The sequence below is a fragment of the Ischnura elegans genome, chromosome 1 (genome assembly GCF_921293095.1).
Source record: "Ischnura elegans chromosome 1, ioIscEleg1.1, whole genome shotgun sequence".
NCBI lineage: Eukaryota > Metazoa > Arthropoda > Insecta > Odonata > Coenagrionidae > Ischnura > Ischnura elegans.
Window position 1 is genome coordinate 50,243,206 of NC_060246.1, and position 27,357 is coordinate 50,270,562.

Genomic DNA, 27,357 nt, shown 5'->3' on the forward strand with positions numbered 1-27,357 from the left:
ACAAGCGTGACAAGCTCCATCACGGACCGGGAAAACGCTCCTCTCGCCCCTCCTTCACCGGTCGGATCCTCCGCTCAGCTTCCCGCACGCGCACAGCTGTGGATATAGCAGCGTCAAAAGTCTGTGGCATAGACAGGAGCGTGTGCTCCCCCACCCCACCAGGAAGGCCATTTAGGAAGGCGTCTAAAGCTCTCTCATCAGCCTCCGCACGACGAGCTGCCGCTGCGGCGGAATCTTCCTCTTCCTTCCATGCATGGCTATTTATTTCGCGGATACGATCCACGAACTCTTCTATCTGCTCCGCTGGGCCCATCTGTATGTTCGCCAACATCTCCCTGTAGAATCTCCTATTCTTCACCCCCTGGCAGTGGCGCAGCGAGGGGGGGGGGGGTTTGGGGGTTAACCCCCCCCCCCCCCCCAGAGCTCACAGAAATGTTTAAGTCTAATCCATTTTACTTTACTGGATTGATATTACTAATAGAATAGTGTAAGGATTAATGAAATATCCCTCAGAAAACCGTAAAAACTCACCATTTTGAAGCATTTATCTTAAAATTCCGCAAGTTATTAATCTCTCACCTACCGCTTATCCTGGTGGGTATTCCATAACCCCACACACCCCGGTATTAGTTGCACCTAAATGCCCCCCAGACTGAATTTCTAGCTGCGCCCCTGCCCCCTGGTACCATCTCCAACAGCACCTCCTTTGCTTCGGGGTAGGTCAAGGCATCCCCCGCTCTTGTCTTCGCCCTCAGGAGATCCGCGGCCCCACCGCGCGCGCGAAGTATGACCGCGGACCGTAAGTATTAAGATATCCAAGACATTGTAGATATTCTCAAAAATCTAGAAGATATTTTGTGGGATGTGGTGCGGTTTTGACCGGTTCGGACTTCCCGCGTGGAGAACAATTGACATTCCATTGCGAATGGCGAATATCATAAACTGCTACGCGATATTTAAAATTTTAGAATACGAAACGTGAAACCATAGAGCGTGGTGACAATAAAAGCATAAGGAGATAATATCGCTCTGTGTTCATGGTGTAATCATTTAAACTGGTTTTGGGGGAAAATGAATTTATTTTGTATGGATTTAATGTGTTGACAGCACAATCCTACCGAATGGTCTACCGTTTTACCAACAACAAAATAAGGGAGTGCTGTGACTTTTTCGTGTTTCTGTAGGTCGTGTTATCGTTGACAACAGCTATTTTTGTACGTCCACTTTTGGGGATGATACCTCAGATGCTCGTGTTATTTTTTATCTCTGTATACGTGACAAATTTGCACGGTGGATCACTTTATCTTAGATAGTTATCATGATAACAATATCTAAAGATTTTTAGCCTTCTGCATGATTGTGTGTGTGTATGCAACAGGGCGCAAAGATCTTCTGCGCCTTTGCACGATTCATAGTTGCTATAAAAAGGCAGCTTAAGTTCGATAGTGAAATATTAGTGGGCATTTAAATGCATGCAAACAAAGGGGAATACTCAGAGTGGAAACCATGGATTTTATACCGTCCAAATGATGTGAATTCCAAATGTGCTGTGGTGGTCTTAAACTGCCCCATTACAGTGGAGAAAGACGTAATGTTTTCACTGTGGAGAAAAGGTATGTACTGCATTATATTTTTGAATTTATTAAGTATGCCATTGTTCTTACGAAATCGTGGATGATATAATTTCAGCCTGCGTGAAAGTTTTAGTGGACGGTGGCGCGAATCAGTGGTATAACTTTCTCGGAGCTCATGGAATATCCTCCAATGACAAGACGTATGTGCCAGATTTTATCACTGGAGACTTCGATTCAGTTTGTGAAGATGTCTTAAATCACTTTAAAGCGCTAGGCGCGAATGCCATTCACACTCCTGACCAGAATGAAACGGATTTCACGAAAGCTCTCAGGTTTTTGGGTGAATCATGCAAAGAGAAAATTTCTAAGGTAACGCCCGTTTTACCACCTCCTATTTGTTTGCGTATCTCTCATTTGTAAGGCTTAATTTTTTTTTTTTACAGGTTGAGGCAGTAATATCTGTGTGCGACACATCCGGAAGGTTTGACCAAATCATGGCCAATATCAATACCTTATTCAAAGCTTATAGTCTCTTAGACTGCCCAGTTTATTTGTTAAGTGGGGAAAGCCTTACTTGGTTGTTACGGCCTGGTAGACACAAGCTTGAAATTCTGCCATCACCAGAGGATGATCAATGCAAAAAGTGGTGTAGTCTGATTCCCATTGGTTGCTGCTGCACAAAGGTGACCACAACAGGCTTGAAGTGGAATTTAGGTATGGTAACTATATTATTTGCTCAGTTTAATCTTTAAAGTTTATCTCTTTATTCTATTGTGGGTTTTTGCTTTCTTGGGCAATGATTTACATTAAATAATCAGTTAATGTTTGTAATGATGTTCATCTTCTACTGCTCTAATATACCGCAAAAATGGGATGTGCCTATCACTCACTCAAAAAATAATGGAAAGATATAATCAAAATGTGAAAATAAGATACAGTGGCGAAAAAAATTAACGCAAAATTTGAAAAATTAACACACAGCTCATTGGCATCCAAAAGTGGCCAGTTCAGGAACTTCTCGTCTTCCAAAATTTTGCCCTCTCTCTTGCCCTTATACCGGGGAAATAATCATATCTGTCACATTATGAGAACGCTCATAAGATCCAGCAGCGCATTCTTCCCTATATTCTCTGAAGTTTCCTAGAATGGAGTAATTACTCTTGTTGGGACAGCAGTGGACGCAGCAGACATATTCATGGGCATTGAGACTGCCTTAGGGCACATTCATTCCAGTGGTTAATGGGTAAAGTATAGGTTGTGCAAGATAGAAGTTGAATTTCAACAAATAAATGAGACCGAAAGAATTCAGTAGCCATGCAACTTCCTCTGGACCTCGTGGCACATTTTGCAAAGTTTTAAGATCAGAAAAATGTCCACAGATTGTGTGCAGCATTGAATCTTCCATCACTGAGACTTGATCTGTGGAATTTCTGAGTCGTTGCATGAAACTTTACCCACTACTCTACTGTAATGATTGTGCCCTAAGACAGTCTCAATGCCCAAAATGTCTTCTGCATCCACTGGTGTTCTGAGAGTAAACTCCATTCTAAGTGAGTCGTGGGCGAAGCATACTTTGGAGAATATGGAGAAGAATGCATAGCTGGATCTTATGCACCTTCTCATAATGCGACAGATATCATTATTTCCCTGGTATGAGGGGCATATAGCTTTTAAAATTCCCTGTTTTATGAGAGCATTACAAGAGCAAACTTTTGGAAGACGAGTAGTTCCTGAACCGGCCGCTTTCAGATGCCAATGAGCTGTGTATTAATTTTTTCTGCCACTGTACATGATATTTTTTTTTTGGTTGCACTTGGCTTTGAAACCAAGGGTCTTTGCAGGGAGGAGGCTTGAAATGGCTTCAGCCAACCTTCATCCCTAAAATCCTTCCGTCTGCTTATATGCATTCAGATTGTAATGGGTATTCTTGAGGTGCAAAGTTTGTTGAAACACTGCAACTAGTTCAATGCATGTGTATTGTTAGTTATTTTATTAAAGGAATTTACTTTGGACTTGCAAGTGGCAAACGTATGCCACTAAGGTAAGGTACCTTCATGGAGTCACCCACAAGTGCTCACAAGATGGCCCTGTAAAGCCAACAAAAACTATGTGGAGGAAGTTCAAGTGGTGGAACACCTGGCATGAATTCAGGAGGTCTGGGTTTAAATACCTTTCTAAGCAAATGACTTTTTCTCTTTGGAATTTTGGTATGTTTTATGCACTTTTGGTTGACTCAGTAAAGATATGCCCCTTGCTATTTCATGAACAATTTTCCTTGAGTAATGCCCATGGTGAATGCCATAGGGTTCAAAGTTCTGGCTCTAGCCTTAGGTGGTGATATGCTTATGAGCATACTGCCATGTTCATTATATTTCTGGCAGTGTGGACCATCTTGTTCTGTTAAGCCAATGAAAACTCTGTAGAAGAAGAAGGTACTTTCGTATTTCATGTGGTCGAACACCTGGCACAAATTTGGGGAATCCAGGTTTGAATTCCGGTCAAGGCAAACAAGTTTTACTCTGTAGAATTTTCACACTTCATGGTTTACTAGCTGACTTGGCAATCTTCGTACTGCCTAACAATCAATGAAGAGTTTAATTACACCATTTATAAATAGAGGGCAGCTACCAATTTTAATCATATTTGACTTTCGATAATGAAATAAGGAAAAAAATGAATTAAACAACGAAAATAAGTATTATGATGGCTTGTCAGAAAGACTTTCTTTTTTCAATCTACATAGGGTAGACTTGGGCACATTGGCATGGATTTTAACAATGAATTTTGTAATTTTTATGTTTCAGCTTAGGAAATTTTAGGCATTGTAGTTTTATAAAGTAGTTAATTAAGCCAAAAGTTTATGTATTCAGTCGTTGGCCTATTTGTGGTTTTAACCGTTAAAAATTTTTTTTATGCTCAAGTCTATGGTGTGAAAAGTTAATGCAGCACTAGACTGATGCGTGGCTGATGCTCAACATTTTGTGAGAATAGCCTGTAGTAAGCAGCATTTATATGGGTGGCATGACTTGTGGCACAACAGTTATAACTTTGTTTGAAAAAATACAATGCGTAAACATGCCCTGGTCTACCCTACACATTCAAATTTATTCTCTTGTGTCAAGAACTTTATGATATACAACAGTTTTTGCTTTGCTATCAGGCGCTGGAACAAATAAAGCCGATATTTTACCAACATGTGAATATGCCACAAATACATGGGTTTTCTAGATTCAGACTATAAACACTCTACAATTGACCTTGTAGTTTGTTAATTATCATTCCGAATGCAACAGGAAATAGAAATTCAATTCTTTTAAATACAAAGGGTATATCGGTTGGGATCATGGGAATCCTCAGAATCAGGGTGCGGTCCAATGAATGCTACTTTCGGTACCAGACGCTACAGACGGAAGTGCTCCAGAGCACCGGTCCATAGGTGCTACATTCGCTACAAGAATTTCTTTTAGGACCTGTCAGGAGCGAAGTCAAAATGGTAGAAATGAACGAGGGCGGGCAAACTGGGATTAGGAAATCGAAGAGATGGTTTTAATTGCAAATTGAGGCGATTATGGTAATTTAATATTAATAAATATGTTCGAATATCATTTAAATGAATTTTATTTTCCACTATTGAAGTTCCACAAAGTAAAGCAAGAAACTTCGGGTGGTATTTCTCACACCTACCATCGCCTACCCCTTCTAATTGAAAGTCATTACCCTAGTAAAGGAAAAGTAGGTACTCTACCGTTTTCTCACTTGAAACATATTACCTTATTATGGCTAACGACTACTATAAAACATTAATCCATTCCATTTGTATCCTATTTTTCTTCAGATTTTAATTTATGGCATGAGTTGATGTGTCGATATGTGTTCTTACAATCCTTTCTTATACTTTATATCATTATCCTTATATTTTTTTGTTGCCTTTTGAATGTAAAGGCTGCTTCCAGAGATATTTGAGTTCATTTTAGGGGAGATACAAGAATGTCTATGGAGACATAGTGCTTGCTATATATTTATTTAAATCATTATTAAATTTATATCTATTTACTATGTGCGCCTACTCCGTTACTTCATAGTGACCTTAACAGAAAAAAGGCATCCACATTCAGCGTCCAACAACTGCAACGTGAGTAAACTCTCCATTGCCTCAGTGAATTCCCTTCGAATTTCTGCCAAAAAATGACTCGCTCCTCTGCAGACCCTAGTTTTCTCGGGAGCATCTGGAGCAAGGCGGGAAACGGGTGTGTGATGTTTTCTGTGACGTCACACCTTAACCTGTAGTGCTCCATAGCGAATAACGGACTGCTTGGGAGCTCGTCTGTGGTGCTCCAAAGCATTGGTAGCGTTCAACGGACTGTACCCTTAGAGCTTCCTTATTTTTGAATTTTCCTTTGAGTATACTTGTGTGGATCACATTGATTATCAATTTTTTTATGCCACTAAACGTGTTCCATTGCATGGTTGATTTAGGTTTCGAAACGACATGGCCTCAAAGCATAAGCGGATTTGGGGGGGAACTCAGGGGCACAGGCCTCCCCCCCCTGACGCTTAAAAAATAGACAGATTTTTTACTACGGTTATCACTACGATCGTTTTGTTTTATGTATTCTATCATTTAATTTCATATTAATTACTTTCAAATTAAAATAAAGGGAATATTTCTTACAGTAATTGTTGTATCTTTTTTAATCCCAAGTATGAGGAGATTGAAAGCACTGCAGGAGCAAGTGACTTTGTATGCAGTCACGTGCAGGGGTGCAAAGTTAAACACACCAAATGAAGTTCGCCATGAAAAAATATTTGACTTAGCTGGTATTTGAACCCGGATCTCCTGATTGCCGGTCAGGTGTGTTAGCCAGTTACACCACCAAGGCATTTTCTCAGAGCTAAGTTTGAGAACTTTGTTGTGTAGTCAATAGATTTGAGTGAATGCAAAGTGCCGACGATTTCATTCTGAATTATGAAGTTCAAGTCATCCACATCTTTGTTTTTAGCTGCCAAAATTGCTCGCCAAAATTACTCAACCATTTGTGATTTCTTTGGTTATCAATTATGTTCAGAAAAATTTGTCGATCAGCTCATCTTTTGATGAAACGAAATTGCAAAAATTCTCTTCTTCTCAGTCTGTATTAATTGTGAGGAATTCTGTGTGGTTTGGGAAAATCAACAGCGTCACACCAAAAAAATTTTGAACTCAACAAGAGTTGGAAATGTGTACTGTGAATTTAAATATGTAGCATACTTTGTAAATTTAAGGAAAAAATCAAAATGTCCTCACTATAACTGAGCAATCCCCCTCCCATTTCCAAAAATTCCAAGGAAATGAATTCAATCCACTTGGTTAGTTGACAGGAATACAGCCATTAGCGATTGTCAACTATTGCTTGAAGACTTGTTTACAAGCACAGTAGTGACATGCCAACTCGAGCTGGGATTAACTCAAATTAAATGTTTTTCCTATTATTTTAATATTTTAAATATTTTTTAGCTATAAAAATGTTTCATTATCGTTACGAAGCTTAAACATTAAACTGGTAAAAACAAAACAAATAATTTAGCTGGTAGTTAAGACCAACTTGATAGATGTTGCAGTGTTGTCAACTCCTAAAAAAATACCTTTATGATCAAGATTAATTTTTTTGTGAACTTTTACTATTTTTAAATGTTTATACCTGTTACTTGGGGCTGAGGAAAATCCAAAAAAACAAATATCTTTAAAATCCGTATTGCCATTCTTGAGTTATAAATGGTGTAGTTAACACGATTTTCGATTTTTATTATGCATTCGGATTACTCTTCTTCTCAGTCTATTTTAAATGTGAGTGACTTCTGTTTGGGGTTTGGGAAAAATCAGTGTTGTCACACCAAAGCAAATTTTGAACTCAACAAGAGGTGGAAATGGGTACTGGTAATTTAAATAGCATGCTTTATAAATTTAAGGAAAAAATCAAAATGTCCTCACTATAACTGAGCAGTCCCCCTCCCATTTCCAAAACTTGCAAGCCCCGTAGAAAAATTTTGGCACTATGACTCGACCTTAGAAGGACCCTTGAAGTCCTTCAAACCCTTTAATTGTTAAAAAAAAGTCCATAGATGACTAAGCCCTCTGGTCAGATTTGATGGTCTCTATGTCATGGCACTTTGGAAAGTCTACAAATATGTATTGTCATAGAGTCTAATCTGATCTTTATTCCATATTATATGTAGTTAAAATTTTCCATCTTATAATATTTTTTATCTGGACCAGTTCTTTTCTGCACATTTTACCAACACAATAATCCATGTTTGTGTTTACCCTTCAGTAAAGGGTTGGTAAGATTTGTTACAGAAGGTGTGAGCTCTTGAGAAATAAAGAATGGAATTCATGGGAGAGTATCAGTGAAATTAAAAGCATAGTGGATCATGCCCAGCAGCCAATTCATGGTGGCTATCTTTTTGAAAAAAGGTCAGGGAAATGAATTGTTTATGGAAAGTCATATAATCTCAAGGGATATGTCAAAAAATAAATGTGAAAGTTAAATGATGGTGTACCCTCGTCCACTTAAAGAGTTATTATATGTTGAAAATTGTATATCTTGTTAACAATTGAGCATCCCATGCTCTGCTGGTGGCCTTTTGGACTACTATATTGTTAGGTATTTTATTACCTTCAAGAATTTAGGCAACATTTTTTAGTCTAGAATGGGGATAGGTATACACCAAAAATTTGATATATGGTTGTCAAAACCAGTTATTGAAAAATAAACTTTTTAATTTCCACAGATTTGGTTATGGCATATTTCCAACTATGTTAAACCTGAAAAAATGAATTTTATTCTTGATGCTAATATTTTCACGATGCCAAAATTTTTTATACTAATCAGGACTTTGGATACCATTATGTAGTAAATAATCTAATTAGGATAGGAATGAGTACATCACTTGTTTCAAATTTTTGCTCTCATTTTGAAATTTTTGTGGAAATATGCAAGTTTTGTTCATAAAACATCACTAAAAAAATCAAAAAATGGTCAGGTGAACAGTAGCAATGCATATACATAACAATACTCCCATGACCATTTTCTATAATAAATATTCATGTCCTTAATATTATTAATTTAAAATTTCTAATTCATCAAGAAAGTGGAAGTGATTTTGACTGAAATGGGGAATGAGTGACACTTGATATTTCCCTTTGATATTCAAGTTATGGGAAAATTCTAGAGATGTGCGAAAAGTATAGACTCTAATCCGTGAATTTGATGTAGTTTGTCAACTTGCCTAAAACGGCTCTGCATGCACAAAACGACTAGAGTTCTCTACATTTTTCCGAGTCAACTACCAACGACGTGCGTGCGACGGTGTATGATGCGAAATTCAAAGTATTCGAGGTATTCGAAATATCGAATACCAGTAAGTATTCGATATTCGAGATCTTGAATAATCGGGTGGTTTCCTATTATTTTTTTATTGCTTTAATCGAAAGATTATTACTCCTGGAGTACGTATTTCACGCTTTTAGATTTTTAAATGACAACATCTATTTTTCGCGATGAAATTAAAAGTGAAAATTTTCAAGCGCGCGAAAACGCGACGCTTAAGTATGAATGCCGGGAAATATCTCCGTACGTCGTATTTCTGGTTCCCCCTCCCGCCCGGTGAGGTGACCTTGAGGCGAGGCTTAGCGCTGATACGTCGCAGGATGCTAGCGGATAGCTGAGTACCTTGCTGGATGGTAGCGCTTGTCTTAAATAAGGATTATTATTCCCCTATCAAACGAAGGAAACTTTCCGGCCTTAGGCAATTTTAATAAGTGATTATTAAGAGATGTTTCCGTGAGCTCTGTGCCTCATGCATGCATTGGTAACCTCAGACGATGTATAACTCCTATCCTCTCGTGTAGAAACTAGGTCCCTGTGACGTCATGCGGAGTGGAATCGCATGGGCGCCAATCTGGCCTTTTTCAAATGAGGATAAAATTTGACCCTTGCCATTCGTCTAAACCAGTATTTCAAAAGCCAAATAATTTGTGTATTATGAATACACTAATGGTGGGTAACGAATCGCAATCAATGCCTTTCGTTTTCTTTGATGAAGGAAACTACCCTATTATGCTAAAGGTACCAACTAGAATACCTCGAATACTTTGAATTTCGCATCATACACCGTCGCACGCACGTCGTTGGTAGTTGACTCGGAAAAATGTAGAGAACTCTAGTCGTTTAGTGCCTGCAGAGCCATTTTAGGCAAGTTGACGAACTACATCAAATTCACGGATTAGAGTGGTGAAGAGAGTTCAACGTGGGGAACCGAAAATGATCGGGTGAAAAAATCCGAATATCTCCGGTTTCCCTTACCAGGAGAACCTCAGTGCAGTGGGATAGTAACTACGTGCACAATTACCAAAATGTTGATTTCTAAACAGCTCCTACGTCGGGAAGGTAATACAGGGATTGTTCGGGAATAACTCAATGAACGACGCGACACAATGTGACTTCGTGTGAAAGGCCAAAAACAGATTGAGTTTATTTCCGATAGAGGGCAATGCAGTACACATAAGAAAAGACAATAGAGAGACGAAAAAACTTAGGTGGCTTTTGTCAACTTAATATGAATTAACAGTACAACACAAAATCCGCTACCCCCTCCATCCATCAGCCCTCGGCCCCTCCTCCGACACTTTCCTCTTCTCCGAAATCAAACAAAAGGCCCCAGCTGGCGCAGGGTTCGTATTATGAAGACCATAAATCAAAAGCTTAAAAAAAAACACCAAGTTACATGAGAATAATAAAATCGTGTTCCACCCTTCCCTCTTTCTCCCCCACTGACCTTTTTCTGCCTACCTGTTTCGAAGTTCAACGGAGGTCAACTGCCGCATGAGTCATCTATTAGCCCAATAGCTGTTTATCAATGACTTTCGGCAATTGATATTACACCTCTATTGGAATGAAATATTAGTAATGTGCGCGTAATTTTAAAAGGATTAAGACAAAACACAATGTATTTCCGACTTTATTTAAGCATTTTACACAAGGAAAGAAATGTCAAAATATGATGGAGACTCAGCATTCTGGCAAAACTCGATATCCTCGCAGTTGAGCATCTCTTAAGTTGATGCAGTATTTTTTTCTGAAAACATATATTTAGTTACAATTTATTAGTTCTGCTAGAAATCTCCATTGTTACAGTCACAGACGAAGGGATATTTTCTCAGGATATTTGGTTTCTCCCTGATAGCAATTCGAATTCATCTTCTTAACTCGTGAGAACTTCCGAAGATGGACTGAAAATAATCGAAGAAGAAGAAAATCCGGTGGAGAAGTGCATGTGTCTTGCAAAATGCCTCGGATTGTCCGCTAGTACTTGACAGTAGAAGTGGGGGTAAAGCGAGCTTCCTGTTGAAAATAAGAAGTTAGATGAATCCGAGTATCAAATGGGCGTGCCGCTGAAATGGCGTTTGGTAGATAAGAATGTATACATCAGATAGAAATTCATCGTAGCAATGTAAATGCCGAGACTGCACGAAATCATTTTTTCGCGAGGTGGTGTGTCCCCTTCGGATATTTGAGGGAGATGGTAGTTGAGTCAACTATATGCCAAAATTTTTTCCATAAAAGGGAAATATTCCATTAATCAGCTAAATTCCTGTTTGAATCCTTTAAAGGAAATCCCAATTACTTGCCAAAATCCTGAGTTTCCTGCAGCATAGACAACCTAGTCAAACATTCCCGCATTCATCGTCTTATTCGTCCATCCCCTTGAAAAACAACAGATCAAGGTTCCACTGTATACCTTTTTATTTATACATTCATCAAGTGAAATAGAAGAAGAAACGTACGTTTATTATGCTTTGCGCAACTCTAGTATTCGAGGTATTTGAAATTCAAGCAATGATTTAATATTCGAATTCGATAAATCTGCTTTTCGACCCATATCTAGAAAATTCCCACATTTGCATCTTGTCAGATGCGTAAAAAAAGGCATCATCTTTGTCATCTCTATAGTAATTGGGGTGACAGAACACCTTGAATTTTTTACTTGAGGAAGCAGCAGGGCAAAATATGCGTTTGAGAAGCACCCTTGTCGTCATTGAAGAGGGCTGCACACAAGGTCATTACATACTCCCTTTTATCTTTAGATATTTTGGTGACTATTGACGTTGGCATATTTACTTACAAGGAGTCCTTCTCCTTCTGTACGCGTATTCCTTTATGCGACAACAATTTCTCGTGGGCATAAGGTCTAATGAAAGGAACGAAAAACCAAATAATATCGGATTGCGGGAAAAAGCAAAGGAAGTGGAGGAAAGTGGGAGTCTGGGGAGGCCATGGAAAAAGAAAAGGGAAGGGACGAGCCGACAAGCCAAACAAAAAATAGTACTATCATATGGGCATTGACCTCAACCGGTGCGGGCCATGAGCCAATTTTAAGTTGGCCGAGTAGTATAGTCCAGGTAATTAAAAGCTCACATGTATCGACATTCGTTCCCCAGCTTATGCAGCTTGTTTGAATGCTCTTGGCACCTAAATACGCGGAAAGAAGGACTCTGACAATGAGAGGAGAGTAAGTTTGGGAGAGAAAAGCGTACCTCGCCCATCGGTCGGTGAGGGAAAGAGGAGGAATAGGGAATAATAGTCGATAGGGTGGCCAAAAATGGCTTTTTGGAGACTTAAAATTCCAACAAAATATAAAGACAGAACTTGAACCTTCTGTCCAGGTTATTATGTGTTAAAAGAACTTTGTTCTATTCGTCTGGCCCTTCAACTTTTCAAATGTTGAGGAAAAAATTTCTTTCTTTCCAAAATCCCATTACACACAAAATTTTAGCCTTTTAACTTTGAACTCAATATCTCCGGTATATCAAATTTGCGTGGATAGGTTCTTGGCAACAAAATACATGCAGAAAAAGTTATTAAGCAGCATAAATTAAGTTTAAAGGGCATTTCCTGACAATTGCCAAGTTAAAAAATAGACTAGTGGACAGCAACAAATGTAAGAAGAGCAATAGCGTTTAGCACTTGGAATACTCCAAATTGGTCACATAGGTAGATGGGTAAAAATGTACTCACAGGAGGAACCTGGGAAACTGTACAAAGACAGTATGTTTAAAATATTTTGCTTTGAAAATAAGGTCCCTATACTTCAATTCCAGAAGCACAGTTTTATCACTCCTGCTTGGATGAATCTTGGCAACGGAAAGAATAATTCGATGCTAGGGTTAGCTAGTGACATAAATGTCAACTTAGGGCTTATTCTCAAAAAGTAGTCAAGTAAAAAAATGTAAACGTCTGATATAAACAAATCTGAAGAAGATGGAACAGATTACAAAAAATGGAAAAGGTGGCAGATTGGAAAAAATTTACTCTCTCCGAGTCTCAAACCCTGGTGTTTCAAAACAAAAATGCAGTTAGCTACTACTAGGCCAAACCAGCCTTGAAAAAATGTGCGAAATTTTTTAATTAAATTCAATGTGACTGTATTTTTAAATGCTTTTTTCTCTCAAACCCGGCCGTATGTGGACAAAACTCTTCAGCTGTATTCCTATCTAAGAGTCTACTTTCAAATAAAAAAGATTTTATCTTCTTTCTTGACATCACTTATGCAAAATCTCCTTGTTAGATACAGAGCTGAGTAAAAACATTTTTACACACGTAAATACAGTAAAAATTAAAATGACAAAAGCTTTCTCGGGCACCAGGTGAGTGGTTTTTGTATAAGTAGCCTAAGTTTTTATCGGATTGACACTGTCATGTGTTTTAATAAGAAGACGTTCTGATGTGTCTTACTCTTGTCTGAGAGAACTTTAAATGTATCATTCGATAGGAAAACACAAAAAAATTAAAACGCATGACCCGAAATCGTTTGTATAACGTTGGCTTTGAAAACTACTTTGCTATCACCGTTCCACTACATATTAGATAAACTATTATTGTGTAAGGAGCCACCGATGCAGCTTTCTGATGGGTTTTCGTATAAATGCCTGTGAATGACTTTTTCAGTGTAATCGTCCCTTATAATGATCTAATTAGTGGAAATACTAGATAATTAGATTAATACGAACGTTTACTTTCAACTTATTAACAAATTTTATCAATTACAAAAGTACCAGTATACAGGCTAGTACAAACGAGGGAACTGCAAATTATTATTATTAAATTATTATTATTGCTTTTTAATACCACAAAAATACGCTTGAACATGCCATTCTCGCGAAACATAATATTTTTCCTATCCGAATAACACACCGAAGCCCGAACGAAGCAGTTAAGTAGTTTGTGGGGAAGGAAGGCAAGAGAAAGGTAGAGGGAGAGAGAGGGGGGAAGCAGAGAGACCGACAAAGGGAGGGGAAGTGGAGGTGGGGTTATCCTTCTTTGGAGGACGGCAGCGCCAATTCCCTGCTGGCACTGTGAAAGACATCGAGCCGTAGAAATGCCAAAATATCCATCGCGCATAAGGACATCACGTGAATATGGTTGCATGCACGCACTACAGGCAAATATATTTGAAAGTATTAAAGAAAGAGCTTTGACTCAAACTTTTGATCAGTTCTCTATCTCTATTTGGAGCGGAGTAATTCTCACGAGAAAAAGACCATTTCTTTGGGTAGTTAGCAAGTTTTTTCCTCCCGACTGGTTTCACATGCGTAAAATTCAAACCAAGGCTACATATATCCCATGCTTTTTAGTGGAAACAGTTCCTCGATACATGCAAAAATGGCCTCCTAGCAACCTTAATGGTAGCGTCCTGCAAAGGCACTTTCCGGTGTGGTATCCAGTCCCCTTAACGATTTTGCAATGCATGCTAGTGCCCTCAGGGTCAACGGGTACTACAGAAACCTGTGCCTATTCCGGAAATATAAGAGGCATTACCTTTTCCTTCTATTTTTAATTTTTTTAAACGAGTTGCTTGTCATCGTTGAAGGCTTTTCTATTTTGCAATTACGTGCCTTGAAGTTTTTAGTAGCCTTATCGAAATCTAAATATGTATTTATGTATGTATATCCAAATGAGTTACGTGAAAAATTATTTTCTTCTGACTTAAGTTATAGGCATCTAAAAACATTGCTCTTCTAAAAAAAAATGAAAATCTCATTGCAAGGCTTTAGATTTCTTTATGTGAATGGTTTATAGACCTGCTTTCTTGCTAGGAAAAAGATGCAGGTCTCTCCTCGTGTTACCCAAGCATATAAAACTGCTCAAGCATCTTTAACATTGTTGTACTCGGAAGCTGACCACGTTGCTAAATTTGTTGAGCAACAAAATAGATATTGATGGAAAAAGTTGCATGTTTAGGTGCGTGGGCTACAATTGTGACTCACCCATGTACTAGGCACTCACTCTGAATTTCCACCAATTCTGGAACAATTTGCGATAAACAGTGATGTGCTGTATTCAAGAACACACTAAATTTACTGCTACTGATTATTTTGAGAATAGAATGTGATCAAATGGAAAATGGCATGCAAAAGAAGCACCTTGGACAACATCTGTGGCTTACATAACCCCTACAAAGTAAATGTACCAATTCAATTCATCAATTTACAATTAAACGGAATGAAAAATATGCTTTAGTTATTGAAAGGGAAATTTCTCTTTTGTATTTCAGATTCACAAGCTCTTGAGTTTGGAGAACTTGTAAGCACATCCAACACCTATGCTCCTGATGAAAACATAGTCTGTGTTGACAGCAACGGTCCTCTTGTTTGGTCTATGCAAACTTGGTGAGGAAATTATTTTTTGAAAGGGTTGTGATGTCAAATTCAATGTGATTACTTAATAAATTTTTGTTATGAGTAGGTTATCTGAAAGTACTTAGTATTAAATTCTGATTTTGGTATTCAATTTCCCCTTTTTTATTTCCAAATTGCTCATTCTAACCGCACTACTTTTCAACTGAGCAACTATTTTAGTCTGTGCTGTTCAGGTTTTTTTATGCCATAAGTATAATTTATGGATTGTATTAGCTCAATATGGTGCTGAATAAGTCGCCCAATAACTCAGCAATCATTTGTGTAGTTAACATCATTAATCATCATCCTCAAAATGTTGCTCTAATAAAGACTAGACTTTGATTTAATTAACCTAAAAATATTTTCATTCTAAATCTTATTTTCACACATGCTTAGAAATGCCTCTCTCTTTTCTTAGAAATTGAAATTTGGGTGGTATTTTTTACATTTACATTTTATTTAACCTACCATCAGCAATTTTCTGTCTACAATCTAAATTTTTTGTACGTGCTGTTGATACCTGCAGATAAATAGAAATTTTGTAGAATTTAACATCAGTCACCAAGAAAAGCTTTTAAAACCACATGTAACAAAAATTACTTGCTTAGAAATTGCTCAGAAAAAATGCTGGTGCTGTGTGTTAACTTATAAAATTTGTGGTTGCTTTATGAGAAGGTTGTTCAGTTGTTTGATTAATCTTTATAATCATTTTTATCTATATAATCATAGTTTTGAAAATTGATGATCCGGCGGTGACCATCAATAACATGCATTATCAACATCATCTATAAAAAGCTAATGAAAGATATTGTGAATATTAATAAAACAGTTGCTGGTTCAACTTAGTGGGATAGTGCTGTTGTGATCTTGCCTCTGGAGGAATGAAGTACAATTTACTTGGTACTCTTATATAAAATTTATCAACTGGTTTCAGAGCTTCTGCATGATTACAAAGGATAAAAGCTCCCTCCCTTAATTTCAACTGAGTTACAACAGAGACTTTTGGAATAATGTGTTAATTTTAAGCTCTCCCTCAAGATGGCTAGAAGATTTTAGCATGCAGACAGAAGATTGATTCAAATGTACCAATAGTGTCTTCAGTACTAGATTTTCGTGTTGGCAGCTAATAAGTAGAGGCAAAGATTTAGAAAGGGATTAAAATTTTGGAATTTGGTGACGCTTGATTTTCTGAGGCTGCATCTCTGGTTGTCCCAAGTTGGGTGGAGTCCCTGGCTCAAGATGGTCTTAATCCGCAATCTTTCCTAGGACTGGGAGACTCAACACTGGCCTCTCTCTTAGAGTCAAGCAATGGAATGCCTTTTCCAAAACTGTGTTCCCTACATTTAAACCTTGGAATCTATTTCTTGTAGCAACAAATATTGTGTGAGCAAGCACATATTTTAGTTGTTGTGCTTTGATGAAAATTAAGAAATTTGTCCACTCTGCTATAAATATGGTGAATAAGTTCTGGAAGAGTTCTGTTCTGAATTTAGCTCTGGTAGTTATTGGTTGACATGGTGATTTCTGAGAGCAGGGAATTTAGGGTATTATTATTTATTGAATAGGATACTTGAAAAGCTTTAATTACACTCGAAAATTCAAGCATCAAAAGTTGTATCTCTACTAAAATAAAAAAAAGAAGGTAGCAAACAAGGATGGTATGGTGTGAAAGTTTGAAAATCATTTAAGGCGATAGAGAGCATGCCATACAGAGATGAAAATAATCTGAACTGATTTATCCACAATGGATCGCGAGTTGATATATAATAAAATATATAAGCTGTCTATAGAAAACTGTCATTATTATATGTGTACTAGAGATGGGTCAGTTCCAGTACCCAGTTCCCAGTACCGCCGGTTCTTGCCTGTGGAGCCGGTATCGAGAACTGATCGTTTTAAGTCAGTACTTTGGAACAGGCTCGGAACAGTCGTGAGGATTTGAATTTGGCACGGAAAGGTCTGAAGCATATTTAAGGCAAAAAAGTGAAAAGAGATTTAAGAACGCGTATATTACTTTCCGATTGCATAGCTTCCTTTTTTTTTCTTTTGAGAGGTGCTCGCTAACTCGGGCATTTAAGGGTTCGTCAGTTTGTCGCTCTTGCCAACATTGTAACATTTCTGTAGCTGTGGCTGTTGAGGCCACTTTCAAACGAGCTGACTTCTTGACTGTCGCCCTCCATGGCACGGTGCCACTCTTTCAACAAACCATCAGTCTCTATGGACGTCTTCAAACAAGTCGAACCGTGCGGTTGATGACATGGCGCCCAATTGGCCCGGCGATGTGCCGTCGACGGCATGGAATACAGGCAATGCTACATTGAGTCTGCTTTCAGACAAAACGCCTTTTCATCAGTAGCCATTCACATGAAATTCAGGTGGCTTTCAGACGAGACGACTCTCTGCAATGCCGTGTGCCGTGCCGTGAATGGCGGCCGGCAGAAAATCGTTTCATCTGAAAGTGGTGTTATGATTGAATCATGTACCTATATAGTAATTCTTCGTTATACGAGCAAGATGCGTTTCAATTGGAACCTTATTAACTAGCATAGGTTTATCAACTTCAGTCTTAAGACTTTGTTCGTAAGTTGATAAACCTATGCTAGGGATCGAAAGGTGTGGTTATCCTACAGAATGCAACACCGCATTACAATTTTGCGTTAACTCTCAGCCGCCCAGTTTATCCACGGTGTTGCTGTACCGGCGCACAGTGAGTGAAAGGCCCAAAAAGGTGGCCAAAATTGGAAAATATGAAGTTAGTATATAAGGTTTTTGAAACCTTGTATTGGCTAAAGGAAGAATGGGAGCATGCGAAAATACAATTGTAAAGGCTGGTGAGTATGTTTGCACGTTGATAAACCACTGTGAAAGTGCCTCCACGTGAGTAAGAACGGCCACTGAGCAGCGCAAGAATAAGTACTTGTACTTCATAATAACGCTACTGCTGGTGTAGTAGGGCGATTTTCGTTCTGTAAAATGGATGTAGCCAAGTAATGTAAGTGCAATCTAACTACATTTTTTTAAAATTGCTATAGGTTAATAAATTGGCAGTAATAAAGTTTTTTTGACTAAAATGAATACAATATTATTCGAAAAATTATTTAAAAATGAAGTCATAAGTTACGCATTCTGTTGTATTCTGCATACTAACTAACATATCATCAATCTTACACATTTAATAGTTATTACGAAACAAAAATTTGCTGCCCCAAACTGCCCCTCATGAAGTTTAAGCCATTTAATTAAGATAATCACATGGCCACACGCTGGGTTCCATAGTCGGTACTCTACACGCTCAGTATGTTTCCGCTAAAAACATGAATATTTTTAAGCAAATGTTTTTAGTAGTTGAATTGAACAAAGAGTATTTATTTTCAAGTTTGAAAAATTGTTTATACGTTTTGTTATTAACTATTCAAATTTTGAATGGGTCATCAAAAGACGTTATAAATTTCACTTGTGAATTCAATACTCTCAATCTATATATTTCGACGATTCTGAAAATCTTCTGGTAAAAAGTACCATTTGTAGTTTGATGTCTTATGAGGAACGTGGGCTTGGTTTGGAGATGATTGGGGGAAGAGTCCAATTGGTTTTCAGCGCGGTGAATCGGCTGTTTGGTTTACAGCGAAGGAGTCGGTTGATGGTGTGCTGGGACGGGGAGGGTGCACCATGTTTCCGAACTTGTTTATGAGCTCTTGTCCGTGATTTATAATGTTTCTTCCTTCACTGTACAAACGACACATTGTATCTTTCTATTGTATTTAATGCTGTCAACCGTGAGGCGGATTGGGGGATATATGCACATGCCATATTACTAGTACGTATATAGTATTGGAAGATAATATATTGCTATATGCTTTGTATTAATATTAAATTTGCAGGAGGTAATTTGGGCTGCGACACCGTGCGTGCATAATCGCCCGAAGTCGAGGATTGATGCCACTTGGCTGGCCTAGTCGAAGCACTGCCTTGAGGGATGAGTGGGCTTGGAGCACTGATGTTGAATGCAGAGGATGCAGAGAGAGCAAGAAGAAACTCAGTGTGACAAGGAACTCTGTGTTTTGCGGAACTTTGTGTAAGACCCTCTTGTGCGACAATCGCGTTGACTCTAGTGTTACGTTACTTTGTGCACTACTGAATCATTTCCAAGGTGTTTTTAATACCTCATTCTGTAAAATGGATTTAGCCAAGCAATGTAAGTACAATCTAAATACATTTTTTTAAATTGCTATAGGTTGATAAATTGGCAGTATTTAAGTTTTTTTTTACTGAAATTAATGCAATATTAAATTTTCAGGTAGTAATTTGGGATTTACACGGCTAGAGATATTCACATTAGTGAAGGATCTTTTGAAGGAGGATGTGATGGTAGCTCTGGGCAAAGCAATTACAAACAGAAGTTTGTAGATGCAAAGAGGAATGAGATAGATGACTCCAGCATCCTCTTAACGTCTGTAGTGCCGCTGCAGCTGTCATCATTCACTGGAAAAGAAAAAATTAATACCTGGAAAAACGCTCGGCCGTCTTCCCCTCAGTTTTGCCGGCCCATTTCGATCGAATTCCTCAAGGAAACTACAGATGTTAGAAGAACTAATGTGCACACCGTTCAGAGTGAAGTGGATAATTTGGTCCCATTTAATGTTGAGCTGGATGGATGGAAAATTAAGGTGACGTTGGGCATGACGATGATCGATGGCAAAGTATGCAATGTGGTCAGTGATATATCATCCTCCCAGAGATGTCATCTTGTCAGGCAACTTCGAAGGAATTCAATGACATCGATGAAATGATGGGAAGAGAGATTGCTGAACAGCGTTTAACCTTCGGCCTTTCGACCATACACACATGGATTCGATACTTTGAATGTTTCATACATCTGTCTTACAGACTGCACATAAAAAGTTGGCAAGTCCGAGAGCCTGGTTTAAAAGCAGCAATGGAGATTTGGAAGAAATCTATTCAGGAGGGATTCAGGTCTCACCTAGGCCTCATTGTTGACAGGCCAAAGCAAAGTTTTGGGAGTAGCAATGACGGAAACACAGCTCGTCATTTCTTTGAAAATAGCAGCGTTTCTGCACACATCAAGTAGATGTAGACATATTTGAGGAGTATGCAATTGAAACTGCCCGTTTATTCGACACTTATATCCCTGGTTCAACATGCCAACAACGGTGCATAAACTACTTGTACATGGGAAGGAAGTAATTAGAAATTCCTTATTGCCCATTGGGCAGATGTCAGAAGAAGCTGAGGAGGCGTGCAATAAATACTTCGTGAATATTTTGCACGGTAATGTTCACGCCGAAAAAATATGCAAGATGTTTTTTCCAGGCTGTTGATTTTTTCAGATCCGTTAATAAGCAGCCAAAGGCCATTGCCAAAAAAGAAATTGCAATGCTTCAGCAATGAGGCGTTGCGTCTGATAATACCACCGAGTGTTACAATGTCTGAAGCTTCATGCTCATCCTCATCGACCTCTCCTGAAGTATATTCGGACTGCTGAAGGCCACACACATGATCGGAAGACTTGGAAGTGGATATTAATAACGTATGGAGGCGGAGAAGTGGGCTCCCAGACCGACCGGCACAGCACGTCAATTGACGTGCTCCGTATCTCAGCTTGGACAGGACCATGTCAATTGATGTGTTAAGGATGTAAAGTAGAAGAATTATGGAAGTGTTTAGAGATTAGCAGATAGGAGAATTGAATATAGGGTTGGATCAAACCAATCTTAGGATTGATGAGTTTGATAATTTTTTTTATGAAAGGTTAAAATTATCTGGCAGTAACAATAGATACATTGAGCATGACATAGCTACCATATAACTTAAATATTAGTAGTCTGAGATAAAACAGCAAAATAATAAGTTGCAGAAGCTATGAACCCCATATCTTAGCCGCACTCGGGTAAATTGGCCCTCCCAAGCAAGTGTTTATGTCCTCTGTTTTGGACAACTAATTCTAAAATTCTCATAAAATCTCTCGAGATTCTGAGAATACATGCATAAAATCTCGTTGGAATTACATACTTAGTCGGAAAAGAAGGATTGGAGCCCATTACGTTTGAATTGGTAGGCAGTGGTGAAATGTGTCGTTATCTCTGAATTTGCTGATAATTGAATCAAAAGGAAAGCGTTTAATAAGATGTAAGAAAAGGTCAGAAAATGATCAAAAACAAGGATACGAGGGCAGTCTGAAGAAATGATGTAAATAAATCAAAAACGGGCCATAGATTTGCTGGTTTGGAGATTCCCTGTTAGTGGCATTTCTGCTTCGGTCACCCACCCTCACCAATCCCCTCCACAGAAGACAGCCTTCTCCACATCTGCACCTCTCGGATGGACCAAATGACATGGTGTCGAGTCAAAGTTATCTTGTGAAAAGAAGTGTTCATTTTTTGAGTTTTCTCTGGAATAATATCTGCTTAGTAGAAAAAATACTAATAACTAAGCATGAGATAGCCATAACTATGATTGTGCGTGAGTTATACCTTGCTCCATCTCAAGATTTAACCTGAGAAACAATTCCAGCTCATTGTATCTGCTGGTATCAACAGAGATTGCTTCTTATTCCTTCACCAAGAGTGTCGATTCTGTTGTACCTCTGTATCTATATTTTTTCTCATGCACCTATAATTTTATCCTGCTCTTGTGCTCCCAGTCATTCGTTTGCTCCTGCAAATACACTGCATGTCATGACATGTCTTATAATGATCTAAATTAACTATATCATGCTTTTATATGAAACAATCTGTTAATTCACCTGCCCTAAATAAAATTCAAAAGTCTTCTTTCAGTGTTCAAACATTATTTCTACATTCAATCTAATTATTTGGACCATATTAGTTACTTATCACTAATACTTTGCTACAAAGTTAGTTTGTTTAAATCGTGAAAGGCAAAGTCGAGAATACCATTATATTTATAGCAGAATTTAATCTAGTATGTCAGTTTCCTGATTTCTGAATACATATTTGTTTACAAAAATTACTTATGCTTCCACCTAAATCAAGTGTTTCAAGTACTCTTTAAGTGCTGGAGTGGATTGTATACCCGAGGGCCCTTGTGGACCAAAAGAATATGGATCAGCGCAGAAAGTGGGAGTTAAAACATGAAAACCATTGAGTTAAAAAGTGAAAATTAAACTGAGAAGGGAGCGAGATGGGGCCCCCATCCCTGATGTGTTTTGATAATACAATGTTGAGAGCATTGAAAGGATGTGAGAAGAAAGACAGGTCATACCACTGCAGAAGTGTGTTCTTTCAAATTACAGTTCATGCACTTGCAGGGTCCAAGGAAAATGAAAGGTAGTGAGCGAGCCCCCAACTTCCTAAGGTTGTCCAGGGTCTTCTTTGACCCTGATGCCCTTACAGTAGCCTTGTGGTTTTTTTGAGATATTTTATCCACTCAGGTTAAATTTCATGAAAAAAAGGGGCCCCTGGAAAAGGGCCACCCACCATGCATACTCTGACTAAGCTTGAACTCTGTTGGCAGGTTTACTCCACCCTCAGTTAGCCTGGCAAGGAGATGAAGGAAAAACATTTTAAAGGAAAAACCAAACTACAGTGGAAATTAAAAATGTGTCCGCAATTCCTTCATCCTTTTATTAGAGGAATTGCTGAAATATTTGTAATTTCCACTGTGATCACACAGCCACGGTTGTGTGGTTTTCGAAACCAGGCCTTATATGAAGCATTAATAATACGAGTACAACCATGTTATCGCCGCTAAAAACATTGCGAACTGGCAAAGAAAGCTCTCATTGTGAATAAATCCATAAAAATGGTTGGCTTTATTTCCATATTTACCATAGGCATAAAAAATGTTGATGTATTGAGGGTCTTTTTTATCAGTCTAGTTTTGCCAATCCAAAAGTATTTCTCCCAAGTCTAAGAGTCTACACTATAAAGGAAGATATACGAAGCCATGGATGTAAGATCACCAGAAGGAAGATGTTAATATCACGGCATTTTACGAAATGTTTAATGAGCTGTCATATCCTAATTTATTGAAATTAATACCACCTGGAGAACCTATTGTGATAACTTGTAACCCTGAAAAATTACTCTGGATTTTTCATCACAGAAATTATGTGTATGACCCCCCCTTTGGTTAGAAATACAGAAACAAATGTGTCCCCTTCATCTATTGATTTTATCATTTGTCTCTGGGTAGCTTTAAGAGTGTTTCAAAGAAATCATTATGGGAAGCTTACACCTATTTATTATTACTCTTATAACTCTGATTTATATTTAATGTATGTATTTAATGGATATATACTATTTATGTATGTTTCATATAGGAGCCGTATAATGTTTATGCATGTTTGTGCACTAGGTAGCTGCCTGTATTCTAAAAAAAAAAAAAACTATTTGTATATGCTAGGGCACGTAAGGTCAGACCATACGAGATAAATCCCACAGCAGAATGTGAAAATAGTATCGCAGCGTAATTCTTATTTAGGTAAATCGATATAAACTTGAGAATGAACATTCCATTCTGTGGCGAAGCCAAAAGAATCAAACTGGATACTCAAACTCACTAGACCTGTATTCTTAATGACATGTGATAATAATAATTGTACAAATAATGTGCTAATCACTCTTTAATCAGTTCACTGTCAAGATAGTTTTTCATAAGTCTTCAATCAGGTTCAATTTATTTCCTCATCCCATATTACTCTTTGAGGATAATTGTAAGACTTGTGAGAATTTTTGAAACTTGTATTTCGTCTATAATTTTCAGTGTTTTTTTTTCATCCCATGCATTACAAGAAACGCATGTGAATTTTGGAATTTGCTGGTGATTCATTGAGAAGTTATCTCAGTTATCAGGAAGGAAGGGAATCCCCTTCTCTATTGTTAAGTAGAATGAAGACTCCTAACTTATGTGGATGCTTTCTTTGATCAATAATTTTCATACCAAATAAGCGCACACCTTGAGTAACATGCTAAATATCATATCCAACATACAAAAATCCATTCACCGAGTAATATTTATGACAGTACAAATTTTTATAGCTAGTAAGTCACCTTGCCTATTACACCAGGTTATGAGGTACAGTGGAACCTCGTTAAAGCGAGTACGGGCTATAGCGACACCCCCGCTATTACGAGAGATGGCCGATGCACCCTCAATTGACCCTATAATAAGCGTGTTAAAAAATTCGTTTTTACGAGACCCTTTCGGTGTTGGCTCTCGCCATAGCGAGGGCACAGAGTAGGGATATACAGAGAGGACAAAACGGCTGAGGGCGGTAATCAGCTCATTGCGCATTTCACCATGTTCTAAATAAGGAAACGTGGCTCGAGTTGCTATTTGGTTGCTATCGTTGCTATCATTCGCGCTTGGCGTGGAGTGTTGTCGCACAAAATTTTTTAATTATTCCTCCACTCTTCAATGCTTTCATGTAGTGTGCTAGTGTTTTAAAGAAACATGGAAAATGAAGGAAGTGGAAAATAAGACGAGATGAAAAGGTTTTGCTTGGTGTTCAGCCATTAACTGCAAAAACAATGCGGGCATGACGGAAGCAAAGTTGAGTTTCTTCAGTTTCCTTAAGGACCCTGTGAGGTTGGTAATTTCATATTTTTTCTGAGTTACATTGCTGATCGGAGAAACTAAACTTATATTCGAGTGTTATTTTGCATGCAAAATGAAATTGTCGAAAAAGTTTAATAAGAACTTGTGATGTTGGCGCAGGTACAAGGAATGGATGATTCGATGTCGTCGGTCGGATTTAGAAAACAAGACTGTCAGTTATTTACATAATAACTGCCGGATTTGTGCGTGCGATTTGGCGTTCCTTGCTCTACCTTTATTAGTAAAGAAATAATTAGGCTACTTTGAATTTTAAACCCTCTTTTTTCGGTGGATGGTAAGTCATTAGCACTATTTGGTTTGAATTTACAGCATAATTTTACTTATTTTCAATATGGCCGCCGTGCGCATTTTTCATTACAGAGAAACCTATGGTACAGCCAATTATGTCCCCTCTGTATATATCTACTCAGTGGCGAGGGTTTCATTGCCGGAAGACTTTCATCAAGACTCCTTAACCTCTGTAATTGCTAGCGATCTGTTAGAAATGAAGTTAATGGAGTGCTCAGTCTCAAATTTATGTAGTAAACTGTCGTTCGATGAATATAATGATTGACGAAACAATGCTTTGCATGATTTTTATTCAGTGCGGCGCTTATAAATTGTTTGAATAGTTAGTCGTTATTTGAGTAAGGATATTTAGTGATGCAAAAAAACATCGCCTTTCGCCTGGATTTATGCTTACGTTTATCGGATAATGTTTATCTGTCGCCGCACCACTCCTGTTCCTGTATATCTGTTCACAACAGGTATATTGGCTATTATTTGCTCCACCTCCGGTAAAGCGACAATTCGCTATAGCGAATGTTTATTACTGCACCGTGGGGTGTCGTTATATCGAGGTTGCACTGTATTTGGTGTACTAATTAGTAGCATAATGATTTCATTATTTTGAGCATTCTGATAGCTCTAGTGTTTTCCCTAGTATATGTATCTTTAAAAACTTACACGTATATAATTAAGAGAATATTGTTCCTTATAACTCTTTAGTAGAGTAATTTTTTATGTTATGCTTGAAGCTATCTTTGTTGTTCATATTACTAAATAATCATGCATCTCTCTTTTTTTAATAGCTTACTTCCTGAGCAAGAAACACCCATTGTCAGTGCTCAAAATCCTTGGTCCAGAAAGAAAGTACCAGCAGATTTTCAGTCCCCTGAAGTTACAAGTGGAAAAGGTTTTTTAAAAGTATCCAGTCTTTTATGCTGCAAAAAAGGTGTCTGTAGGATTTTTCTCCCTAAATGCTGTTAGAGGCAACGGAAAAGGAAAAAAAAAACAAAAAAAGAATGGAGATGTGGCTGTTCACATGACCTCAATTCATGCATAGCAAATTCTATGCGCTGTTGTAAGCACATTCCATAACAATTGAAGTAAATCAGATTTACAATCTAATAAAAATGAAGCAAAATGAGAAAAATATCTGCAGGGGGATTGGAAATGGGTACCATATAATTAAGTTAAAATGCAATTTGAATATTTTCGCTTAATATTGAACGTACTTAGAACAATTGTATTTAATTTTTTGTGCCGAATATTGAAAAAAAGTAATTTTTTTTAAGAATAAACAATATTATACATGTATTTTGCGTGTTACACAATGAATTTATTGAGAATGAGCTAGGTATTTTATTTTCTTACACTGGTAGTGGTGAAATAAGCTAAAAATTGATGGGAATGTGAATGTTCATTATGCCTCAATGTATGCATGTACCTACATCTGATACAAAACAAAAGCAATTAATGAGAAGGTGAAGGAGTTCTGCCACATGGGTGTCCGAGTGACCAACAATGGATGAAGCAAATAGTAAACACAGTCCATAGTAAGCCCAAGCAAAAAGGGAATCCCTGTAAGAGATGTATCTCTTTACAGCTGAAAATATAGGCATTGAAGTTAGGAAGCAATTCATTACAATTTACATATGGAGCATGCTTTCTTATCTACATCTATATAATACCCCGCGAGCCGCCTAAAAGGCGCGTGTCCGGGGGTGTTAGGACACCAACCGTTTACAGCTTAAAAAATATGAAGTGCTCCAACGAAGTTGGGACTAGCGTTTATTAAAGTCCTTTATGGTTCGGGGGAAAAACGAATTCCCATATCTATCCGTTCGGCAAAACATCTCTCTTAATTTATCGCTTCTATCGGACCTGGAAATATAGTGTGACTCTAACATCATGTTCTCTGTGTCGCTCTTAAAGATATCCATTCTCAATTGTTCAAGCAATCTAAGCCTAGCGCGCAGCCTCCGAGCCTCCAATGGCTCCCAGCCTAATTCGCTTAACATCTGTGTAACGCTGTCCGTACGCCCGTAGTAGTTTTTGACGAAACGCGCAGCCTTCCTTTGTATTTTATTCAGTTCGCGGATTAAGTCTTTCTGCACGGGATCCCATACGCTCGCTGCATATTCAAGGTGCGGTCGGACGAGAGCGAAATAGCACCTTTTTTTCACTTTCTCATCCGAAAATCTTCCA

At 38.1% G+C, this 27,357-nt stretch overlaps 1 protein-coding gene across 2 annotated transcripts; it reads left to right on the forward strand.

The window, feature by feature from the left end:
* Positions 1-950: 950 nt before the first annotated feature.
* Positions 951-26,501, forward strand: LOC124159819 (thiamin pyrophosphokinase 1). Of its 2 annotated transcripts, XM_046535737.1 has the most exons (6): positions 951-1,613; positions 1,690-1,943; positions 2,018-2,288; positions 15,165-15,279; positions 19,170-19,483; positions 19,586-24,230. In XM_046535737.1, exons 1-5 carry the CDS (start codon positions 1,469-1,471, stop codon positions 19,174-19,176), a joined length of 792 nt encoding a protein of 263 aa, XP_046391693.1. In that variant the 5' UTR covers positions 951-1,468; the 3' UTR covers positions 19,177-19,483; positions 19,586-24,230. The 2 variants fall into 2 exon arrangements, with proteins under 2 accessions (XP_046391693.1, XP_046391687.1); XM_046535731.1 differs by lacking the exons at positions 19,170-19,483; positions 19,586-24,230 and adding an exon at positions 25,959-26,501 and having other exon boundaries at positions 952-1,613.
* Positions 26,502-27,357: the final 856 nt, after the last annotated feature.